This window comes from Talpa occidentalis, unplaced genomic scaffold (genome assembly GCF_014898055.3).
Source record: "Talpa occidentalis isolate TD23 unplaced genomic scaffold, MPIMG_talOcc4v2.1 talOcc4.12, whole genome shotgun sequence".
NCBI lineage: Eukaryota > Metazoa > Chordata > Mammalia > Eulipotyphla > Talpidae > Talpa > Talpa occidentalis.
In genome coordinates this window covers 92838981-92850289 of record NW_023601212.1, presented here as the reverse complement: position 1 = coordinate 92850289, position 11309 = coordinate 92838981, and the positions used below count along the sequence as shown (strand labels likewise).

Here is an 11309-nt window from a genome sequence, read left to right as displayed (position 1 = left end):
TTTTATTGACTCCTCTGGCTCTCTCCTATGTGGTCTTCAGCACTTGCGTACCCATTAGATGACTTAAAAGATAAAAAAAGGGGACCTGGGTACCAGAAGAGTGACCTTGAATTGAGTGCTGCCCACATCCCAGTCTACTCTGTATACTACCGAGACTCATTTTGGGGTCCATGGGATTCTGTGGACTCAACACTGTAGCAAAGGCACTGCGTAGAAATCCACTTTTAAGTGTGCTCTCCCACCACAAGGAGGGTGAGAGTAAGGCTCAAACTCTCAACACCCACTTTGATAGCTAGATGCTGGGGGTTCCCACTGGGGAGAGCTGTCTCAAGAGACTAACAAGGGCACAGACTGGTTTGTGGACACTTGCACCCCACTGCCTGGAGCTAAAACACTAGTTACACTGAACACAAGAATGCACACCACCACACAGCAGGGCCAGGAAACTGGCAGGATGCGGTTTTGCCACTTTGTAATAGCATCATGAACAACTTCATAATTCTGTGCTTTCTTTACCTGAAAGCTGGTGCCAGTAGTAGGGATGATGTAAAATTTAAGGTTATAGAATTTAAGATTATATGAAATGTGTCACTTTTAGCTCCATTTCTGCTCTATAGCAAACATCTAGGAGTTATTAGGCTCCTTTTGTGGGAAGATCTGTGATGAAATGACATAAAGGGGCTCTCTTCAGAACTCTGGGAGAGGAGGCACTCCAGGAGGGGTGAGCTCTGAGAACAGGCTCAGAGGGAAGGCATATTTGGGGTCGATATGATGGCTTTATTTAGTCATATATGGGGTCTCTCTGAGCTTGCTTTCTTGGAGGTCAGGAACAGAAAGCAATTCCTAGGAAGGGGTGAGGCAAGTCACCTCCCAATGCTCACCTATCCAGGAAAGATGAATCTGGGATGCCCAGAGAACCAAGTGCTCTCCACAGATTTCTGGACTCACTGCTCCTTTGTGCCCAATTGTGTGCCTGTCCAGCGCTTAAATTTAAATAATTTTTAAATCTCTTTCCCGCAACAATTTAGATAAATTTCCTGTTATTTTCATTACAAGGAAATCAAGGCTATAAGCAGAAAAGCAGACCTTAATTCTGGTCTGTTCAGCCTCAAAGACCCATGTCCTTACCTCATGGCCTTCCGAACACAAGGCCCACCCTTAACACAGCTCTTAACTCTTTCTTCTAACACCCCACTGGGGCTATTCATTACTTGCCAAATCTCCAGGGCCAGTCTCAGGCGTCCTCACAGTAGCCCAGCCTTCAAAAGTCCTAAGTTACTGAGTGCCGCTCATGCTCCAGAACCTGGACTGTTTGCTATGTGCTCATTTAGAAAATGTGAAGCAGGTTCTCCCATGTTGACAGAACAGGGATGCTCACAGGAAGACCACCATACGTCAGGGCACTGACGAGTGCTTCCTGAGATCTGCTCCACCCACCAGGAAGTGGCCCTGTAAGCTAGTTATTAAAATAATCAGAAAAGGAAACAGTGGGGGGGAAAAAAAAATCAAACTTATGCAACATAAAATTGGTCTTAGCACCTACAATCCTACTGTCATCAGGCCAACTCAGCAGCTGCTGCCCTGTCTTACAAGGCTGAGTTTAAATGTTCTTCACCCCACTCTGCAGGAGCAAACACTAGGCTAGGTGCAGGACATCCAGGCTTTCCCAAACCTCGTTTCTCTTTGGCCAGACACACAAGACCTCCTAGAAAACAAGGGTCTAACCTGTGTTGTTCAATGTGCACCACCAGCCACTGGTTCTAAGATTCACTTTAACTATAAATGTAAAATATGACTTCAGACTTACTAAAAAGCAAAATCCTATGCATGTTTCTTCTTACATGTTGAAAATACAACATTTTAAAGTTATTAAATCCCAACTGTCTTAATGTGGCTACCAGATAGTTGGACTAAGTGGCTCTTGTTACATTATCTCTCAGGCGGAGTGGGGCCCAGGTCTTCCCCAGGAGCCACCCTGCCTTCTTTGGAGGATGAGCCCTTCATTAGCATCTCTTAGGTGAGGTGCACAACAAATTAACTCTCTCCAGTTTTGGCAATGTACTTGTGACTATTTCACATACAACTTTTAAAAAGAGGCTTCTTTTAAAAAATGACATTTCTACACATACATTGCTAAAACACCACCTAAGTTTACTTAGAGGAGCGTCTGGGAGAGCTGTGGGCTGTCTGCTTCCATGACATTAACTGCAGGGTAGTTACAGGGCACTTTGCGTACTGTCACACGAACAACAGGGAAGGCACCAGCCCCCTCCCAGGTTTAATATAAAACTCCAGAAGAGGGCAGCTTCACCACCTGGACCCCAACCCAGAATCCATCAAGGACCAGACACACTTTGCTGGTGAGCCAAGCAGGTGATGGTGTGTTAGCAGACATTCTTGTTCACTTCAGGAAAAAAACAGCATTCATCAAATTAACACCAAGGTTGTGGACTGACACAGACGCTCTTGCTACTCTGCTGTAAAGTTCAAAACGACCAAGTGAAGCACCAGAGTCCATTGAGGCATTTTATTTCCACATATGTTTTACACCCCTAGAAAAAGAATCCCAGGATTTTCCCTCCTGTGTGTTTTCGTCTTGCTTCTTCATGGTCCATGATGCCAGCTGAGGTTGTCAGTACAATGAAACTATGGAAAGTTAAAAAAAAAAATGCTGGTGAGTTTTTCCTAATAGTTCAACACAGAGCTGTTTCCTGGTACAGAAAAACAACACTAATTGTGTTTAAGATGCCTTCCCGTAAAGAACAGAGGTTTTTGCTGCCCAACAGGCTGGCAGTGCACAGGCATGACTCCTGAACCAAGAAACCAAAATACAGAGCCCTCGGTCACACACACTCAGTACAGCCCTACATGGGTTCCTATGAGCTGGCCACTAGCTGGCCACGCACAGGCAACTGTGACCTATTTGCTATCTGCAAATTGCAGCAGAGCATTCCATGACTACCTATGGCGAATAGCCTGTATCACGAGCAGGTCTGGGAACACCTAGGCCGCCACTGACCTGATCTGATTACATGACTATCCCCATGGTGGTCTCGGAATAACTCTGCCTGTGACATCAGCATATACTTTGCTGACGCAAATGTTTCTTGAAGTATGGTGACAATGTCCCGTTCTCTGTCCCTTATAAGCCTTCGGCCCCTTACCCCCCAGACCTTAATCCTCATATCATTGTCACATGATCAGCTCCTACTGGTCTGTATGCTACTCCTACTCCCAGATCCCCCCACAAAGCAGCAACAAAGTTCCTGTCACAAGAGCCATATCCTTTGGTAACACTGAGAAACAATGCTACCAATCTTAACTGAAAACAAAGACTGGGAACTCCTTTAACTTCAAAATGTAACCTCCTGCTTCCAGGTAAGGAGGCATGAGTTTGGTGTAAAGTATCAATATAAACATGACTGAATTGTTATTGCCACTAACTTTATGACCAACTGCACACTTCTAGACAGTCATTGGGACAATGGGAGAGCCACCAGGCCTATGTACCCCAGGGGTTACTGTGAGGATGATGGTACAACAAATAAGGCCAATGTCAACTGTGAGGTATTCAAGTCAGTATGGTTAATTACTTCAAAAATCACTCCACAACACTACACTTGAAACACAGTAACCACCAAGTTGTACTAACTCAACCACATCAAACACTTGACTTAGGTCATAAGTTCTTAACCAGAAACAGATACACTATGTCAGAACCTAAAGTGCTTTACCAAGATTAAACCAGATAAAGTACACCTTCTAAGACAAAAGGATTTCCATAGATGAAGAAATCACAGCCTATGTCTTGCCCAGGTCCTCAGAGGCTTAAGTTAGGAACACAAATATTTGTCACTCTCTTACAAAGGACAAAGCTCTGAGTCTTCCCAGAGGCCCAAGATTTGGATGAAGATCCTAGGGGCTCACAGTGAGCTTGTAACATGAACTATATTAATTGAGCCAAAAGAGCAGGCATTTAAGGAGACACAAATCTGCTCTCAGCCTCTGCTCCCATATATCTCACAGAACATGGAGTCTAACAATGAACTATGGCAACACAGGAGGTAGTGTTAATCCCTAAGCCAAACTGGTTGGGAATATAGACAAATGCTTGTGCGGGCAACAAAGGAAAAAGATCCCTCACCTCAAGTCAAACTGCATGACAGCAGTCCTTATCATTTAATTGTGGAAAATCAACTCACCCAAACTGACGAGATGGAAGCAAATTATTCTGCCATTTTTCTAGATCTTTGAGTTGCACATCAAATCTGGGGCTGATCACTCCACACTGTAAAAGCAAAACAAAAACAGTGTTTACGTGTCACCAAGATAAGAAAATCTGGGGGGAAAAAAAAAAACCTGAAGTCATGTAAACTATGTCATTGGTAACCTATATAATCTTTAACATACACGCCATTTGTATGACCTATGCCTATTTAGGCAGCAAAAGCGCAGCTTTTCAAAGGTCCCTGGAAGACGCAGACACACAGTGTCAGGTCATCAGCGTGCACCCTGCAAGCATGGGCACTGTCCCAGAAAACAGGCCCAGACCTTAAAAAGCTAAGAAACCAAGTATTAGATAAAATTGCATGCTTTTTACATAGCAAACCTAAGAATATGTAGGGTCTCAAATCCTTCACTCATGAACTAAAGACACAAGGTATTAAAGTTAATAAGGAGCAAATTCCACAGGCACAAAACTAAAACCTAAGGACAGACACTCCACACCAATGCCTACACTACCCATTTCTAAGCCTAGCATGCCTGTCAATTTTTCCCATACTAATGTAGCAAAATGGAAAGGCAGAAAAGAGTGGAGTTCTTGTAGTTATCCCACCTCTTTGCTATGGCGACACAGTAACAGCTGTCCTCCAAAGTGAGAGTTCCCCAAGAGGCAAAGCACAATACTTCAATCGCTGGATCACAAGCAAATCACAAATCAATCATTCTTCCAACACCCACTTACAGACTACATGAGCTTACACATGGGTTCTGACTAAAGCAACTAGGATTAGAAAGTGGAAATTGACGGTTCTAAAGCCTCTATAAATAGAGCTTCACTTGCACCCTCTGTCCACTTCACTGCTCTATAAATCATTTGTACACTTAAAAATAGATTGTCACTATTTTCTTTTCTAAGTTAAGAAAAAACCCAAAGCCTCCACTCCACAAGCACCCAGACTTCTTTTTATTCCAGCAGCAACATCCCTCTCCTTCAACTAGAAGAACTAAACCAGCATGAGTCTTAAGATGTGATCAAAGCCGAAATCTTCTCAATCTAGTCTTTAAACACTTACTCCCCAGCCCCCTTACATGTGTACATTACAGGGTACATCCCACAATGGTGTGAAATAAACTAAGGCAACGTGTCTAATGAAAGGAGGGTAACTGAAGTCCAGAAAAACTGAAAATGGAAACGATTCGCCTAATATCACATAAATGACTTGGATTTCAACTACCTCTAGGCAAGAATTTCTCAAACTAGCACACCACTGAACAAAGTTGTCACAAACTTGTTCCATTCAGAAAATTAGAAAATCCTCTACTCCCAACTCATTTCTGCAGCTATAACGCACAGTAAAGAAAAGATGTGAGGAATTTGGCGTGCAGAATTTCTCCAATTTGAAAACTTGGTTTGTGAGTTTCCCCCTAAACACGTCACCAATCTTCCACAGGACAGTTCTTAAAGATCTGCTAGGAACTATATATGGCACCAGCTCTCCCACTGGTTACTGACTAGCTGGAAGACCTCGAGGACAACGCCGATCTCTGATTTCTAACTCCTAGGGGAAAAAAAATCACTGACAGGTTCTCTTCTCTTCAAGAAAAGAGTGAGGATCACTGAGAAAGCGACTCCAAATCCTGCTTTGCAGATGGGGTCTAATGGCTCCAACTACAACAAAACAGACTCTGACCTTTGAAAGGCCTTCAAATCTCTAATAAAGGCTTCATATCTGCAGTTTTTGTCTACCATTAAAAATCTATCCCCACACAAAGCAAGTTCACTACCTAGCAAACTGTTGAGCCAGAAAACAGCCTTACCAATCCGGCCAGTGCCTCCGCCATGACTCACTTTCTGGGCCTGTTCTCTCCTCTGTCTTCAACTATAGCACCTCAGATTCCTTCGTAGTCACAAAATAGAGTAGCGGCTCAAGCAAGCTAACTTATAGACACCTGCCCCCAGAATACACGCAATCAGCTAAATCACAAATTCAAGCAGATCAAACAGACCCACTAGGCTATGTTGACAAGTTCAACTTAAAGGACACACAAACCTCAAAGACACAGACCATGCCAGCAAAACCAGTAGGATTGTTAGTAAAGAGAACACCATTCTGTTTAGAAGCAAATCAAATCAAATCAAAACAATCACCAAAAGCACAAGAGCTATTTACAGTAAGAGGATTAGTGGCCTGAGTTACCCGAGTCCAAGTCAGGGAGGTGGACAGTACCATATAATTTTCAAAGCCCAGTGCCACCAGTTGTTAGTTAAACCCCCAACTCTCCCTTCAAAAAGTTCATAATCCACAAACTCTTCGTCAATTCTAGAGCAAACACAACCCTGGGAGACAAGCCAAGTAAAAGTTGATATAAACTTGATGAGTTGAATTGATTTCTTAAGGAATTTAATCCAACCAAGGAAAGCAACATGGCACCACAATTCATTTTTTACAGGGCAATTAAAACACACACCACCATGCTAGTTAATTCTTAAGCTTCCTAAATCTGGAAAAGAATCAATTCTTACCTTGTTTAACCTGCCTGTGAGGTTCACAACAATTTTCCCAGCTCTGTGATCATCAATGATTTCAAATTCGCCAATGTAACCTACAGAACATAACATTAACAACTGTCAATGTGACAAACCTAATTATTTTTGCTCCTCCATTATTCCTTTTTCCTACTGGATTTCTTCCCATCCTGTCACCTGTGTGATTGTTTCTCTAAGTAGTTTAAGGGAAAGACTCTGGATCAAAACCAACTTCAGACTTCTTAAGATAAAATTTATGGAGGCATCACCCAAAGGAAAATTTACCTGACACTTCTAATTTCTCACAGCTCCCCACTTCCACCATTACCTGATGCCCAAGCCCTGCAACAATTCTCCTTTGTACCCCAAGCAGCTCTTCTTAGAAGAGCTCAAAAGTCTTTTCAATGACATGTCCCAGTTGCACTTACACAAAGGCAGCAGGCAAGTCACAAGCTCCTTCTCCTCAGTAATTCACCTACATCATCTGTTCGAAACCATCCCTGCCCCTATCTCCGTAACTTCTCGGGAATGACTTGACACCTTGCCAATGCCCCAGCCCCACCATTACCACCACCTACAATTTCTTAAATATTTTTACCTGAATACATCAAACATAGCAATGTACTTACCATGCTTCATCATCACAGTTAGAAACCGGACGATAACTTTGGAGCACGGTCTAATAAGAACCTGGCGTTTGCCTCTCTTTTCGGCATTGTTGATGCTCTTGAGGGCATCAGCCAGGACATTCATGCGCACCATTATGGCTGTTGAGGGCAAACAGAAGAGAGGTTTTTACCAGCACTGCCAACCAACATCAACACAAACGAATCTTGCCAAGCGAACACAATCTTTCTCTTCTGACTCCATCATGAGAAAGTTGCCCTACCTCCAAGCAGCCCGTTTCCCCTGGGGGAGCAATGTCAGCTGCCAAAACTGAAGTATGAGGTGCTGTAGGTCGAGGATTCAGAATGCAGGTGAGAATCAACGGTAACGATTCCCAAATTCTGAAATCCAGCGGTATCTGTACTATTAACTTTCCCTTGGACGTTCGTTCAGCTTTGAACAGATACCCAAAAGCTATCACCGACCTCTCACCTAAAGCCTCTATTTAACCAAAACGTCTGCGCGCCCCCAGAAGCCGTGTCCAAGGGCACAGGCTACCGGCCTAGACGCCTCGCCACGGGGCCACGAGGTGCATGACACCCTGATGAAGTTTTGGAAGCTGAGTGTGGAGGCCCAGGCACCCTTCAAGCGCCAACGGGGATCTGACCTTCTTCCTCAAACTCAGCCCAGTCTGACGGGAAACCCGGGAACCCAAGCGCTACCGACCAGCCAGCGGCCTCCCCGGGCTGGCCGCGGCGTCCCCTACTCAGTGGCTCTGGCCTCCCTGGCTCCCAGCGCGGTCGCGGCAGAGGCTCCCCTGCCCTCCACGGCCACCGCTCCCCACGCTTCCCGCCGCCCGGGGCCAACGCGCTGCCGCAGCCGCTACCGGGAGGTCCTGGCGCCGAGGCCCGGGTGGTCGAAAGCTCTGGCTCCGGCCCGCACCGAGGCCTGTGCACCATGGGCGGGCTTCCCAGAGTGCAGAGCGTGGAGGCCAGGAAGACTCTCCCCTATGGCAGCCCAGTCCCCCAAAAGGCCAGGACCCCCGGCCGAGGCAGGCTCCGACATCCTCGAAGAGCAACGAAGTCGAGCCTCAGAGTGCAGGATGGCCTCGATAGCCGACGGATGCTGTTGGAGCGCCACACAGAGATACTCACCGGCACGGAAAAATGGCGGAAAGAGGACGGGAGGGGCGAGCGCACGGAGTTATGGGAGGAGGACGGGCTATCGCGAGACTTTTAAAGGACCGCCAAAAAAAAAAAAAAAAAGCCTAAAGGAAAAAGGAAGAGGAAGTTGCGGGGCCTTTTCAGGGGTGAGCAGTAGAGTGTCGATGGACTCGATCTCCCCATTTGAGGCCCGGGAGGGAATACTGGGTAAGGTTTTGTTTAGTTTGAGGTTCCACTCTCTCCTAACACTAATCTGTAAAATTTAAAAAACTAACAAGGGCCTAGCTATTTGCTAAATTTTATTGCAATAACTAGTCACCATTCAGAATATTGATACTTGCGTATAGTATCTCTGGAAGGACCCAGAGCAATTAATAATTGCCTCTGGGGACGGCACTGGGAACTAGGATGAAAGACTGACCTTTCTCCTATAAATTTTGTTTTGTTTGAAATGGTGTATGTATTACATTTTCAAAGCAATCAAAAATACTTATTAGTCAGTGGTTGATTCCTTTTTGACGCTCCCTAAATCTTGAAAATTAATTTACTGAGACTGCAGACCTTTCTTTAGAGTTGTGGGATAGTTTGGAAGAAAGCCACAAATGTTTCAAAATAAACACCGAGGATTCTGAGCTGGTGCTTTTATCTGCTCTTCTGCACCTGGACAAGAACCAGTTTGGATAAGTTTTATCCTCTCTGAAAGTTAGTAGATTCTCAATGTATTTTGCCACTGGAAAAACCAAGTAGCTGAAGCTTGAACCCTGGGACCTTATCACCTTGTAGGGCAGGAATTACGGCTCTGCCCTCTCTGGAACTGAGTTATCTGGGTAAGTTTTCACCCTTCTCCCCACTACCCTGCTCCCACTTGGCGGCCAGAACAGACCTCTTCCCAACTTAAGTCAGAGCATGCACTCTCCAAGGGCTCCCAAGGCACTCAATAAAATCCAAATTCCTTTTTTTTTTTTAGATGTATTTATTTATGCACACAAGAGCTGGGGTACAGGCCAGCAAACAGGGATTTGGTATTTTTCACTGCCATAATTTTCTACAGCTTCTAGAGAAGTTATGTGGCATATCCTAGGTCCTTGATACATATTTAATAAATGAATGAGGAAATCAATTTTCCCATCTGTAAAATGGGAGTGATAATACCAACCACTTGATGTTGCTATAAGGGTAAATAGAATAATCCATATAAAGGAGAGGAACACAAACCTGGCCTGGTGAGTGCTCCATCAACATTAGTTACTAATACAGTCTCAGCCCACTGCACCCATCCCTCCACTTCTCAAATCCTAAGTGGTCAAGAAAGCAAAGATCCAATTTGAACTTCTCAGGGATATGGAATTCTCTGGTTACAACTTTATTACCCAAGAATCATCTGCGTTTTAAATGAAAATTCTCTTGAAACTGGTTTCCTGTACACTTACCTGTTCTATTTATTAAAATATGGAGTTCACCTTAAGGACCTTAGCAAGAGTAGGGAGTTATGTGAATAAACCCACTTGCCTTCAAGAGCTTTGATGTCATTATAAAAATCTCTTCACACACTTTATTCACTCATTCATCCATCCATCCATCCATCCATGAGTGCCTACCATGTGCCAGATGGCGGGTACAAAAATAACTTTCCTGTATTTATGAAAGATTCAGACCCCAATGGGGGTGGGAGTACATACCTCTAAATACCACCAATACCCAGCAATATGCCACCTGAAGTGGGATGCAGAGATGGCCGGGGATGTTTATGCAGCTTTCAGAGCAAATGCCATTTGATCTGTCAATTACCAATTCATGACTGTCACTAAGATTAACTGGCTATAGATTAACTCAGTGCCTCCTCAAAATAAATGTGATTATACAATGCTGATAGCTAGAGCTCTGTTATCCCCATTTCACAAATGAGAAAACTAAATTCAATCTTCAACGGACTTAAAACTCTTGTTTTAAGAAGATAAAGCAAAGTGGTTACTAGTCTAAGCTAATAGACTGCTGGATGGGGTTTGGATCTAGGTCTGTACCTGATCCCAAAATGTTAGGAAAAGTGAGTGGGGAGAGGCTGATGACAGCTCCTGGAGACAAGGGGATGTGAATCTACCAAGAAGCTAACTGGAACCTAGAAGTGGGCTAAGATAAACAGCAACCTGTGGAAGATGACCTGGTGGCATTAAATCACCACTCCTAAAAGCTCCCAAATTCTTTCACTCTTCTTGGCACAACAAACTCACCCTGTACACTCTGAAATGACAGGACGGCTACAAATTGGTGCCAGATCAAGGCCCAAAAGGCAGTATCGCTGTGACTAGAGCAGCTGGCATAGGGGTAGCTGAGCTGCACTGGGAAGTCAGCCCAGAGAGACTGAACTGAGAAGTAACCTCTGATACTTGGTAGAAAACCAGCATTTCACAGCCTCAAGCAGCCAGAAACCAATGGTGACTGAGTCACTTCTCTTTTCTAGACATCACCAAAGCCACAGGAGGCTCTAAAGGATCCACATGCTTTAGGGGTGGCTCAGGATTTGATATTAAATCCATTCCCAGGGCCACAAAGTATAGACAGTGAAGCCCAATAAAAAATAAATAAAACATCCAATTTGAGCTTTAATTTAAAAAAAAATCAAGTGCAGATAAAAATTATCCACCAATTACTTACCAAGAACCTTGTATACCAAACCCAGAGGCAGGCCCTGGGGTACAGAGCAGCCCACATCCAGCTTCTCTCCTCAGCCTGCCTTGTTCCCTATTCTTCCAGCACAGCCATCACTAACTCATTCACTCTATTTCCTTTTT

The 11309-nt window shown here is 44.4% G+C and overlaps 1 protein-coding gene across 1 annotated transcript; it reads right to left on the bottom strand.

The window, feature by feature from the left end:
- Positions 1 to 4198: 4198 nt before the first annotated feature.
- On the bottom strand, positions 4199 to 7513 carry RPS15A (ribosomal protein S15a). The gene is made up of 4 exons (XM_054693926.1): positions 7381 to 7513; positions 6749 to 6828; positions 6276 to 6335; positions 4199 to 4288 (listed from the first exon to the last, which is right to left on the bottom strand). The coding sequence occupies exons 1-4, from the start codon at positions 7511 to 7513 to the stop codon at positions 4199 to 4201; spliced, it is 363 nt and encodes a 120-aa protein (XP_054549901.1).
- Between the last annotated feature and the right edge of the window lie 3796 nt (positions 7514 to 11309).

Bases quoted from the DNA above. Each gene is read 5' to 3' on its own strand.
- RPS15A (XM_054693926.1), bottom strand. From the start codon at position 7,513: ATGGTGCGCATGAATGTCCTGGCTGATGCCCTCAAGAGCATCAACAAT. The intron at 6,829-7,380 runs GTAAGTACATTG...TATGTTCTGTAG, and splicing joins AACTGTGATGATGAAGCATG to GTTACATTGGCGAATTTGAA. The intron at 6,336-6,748 runs GTAAGAATTGAT...GCTTCTAAACAG, and splicing joins TCACAGGCAGGTTAAACAAG to AATGGTGTTCTCTTTACTAA.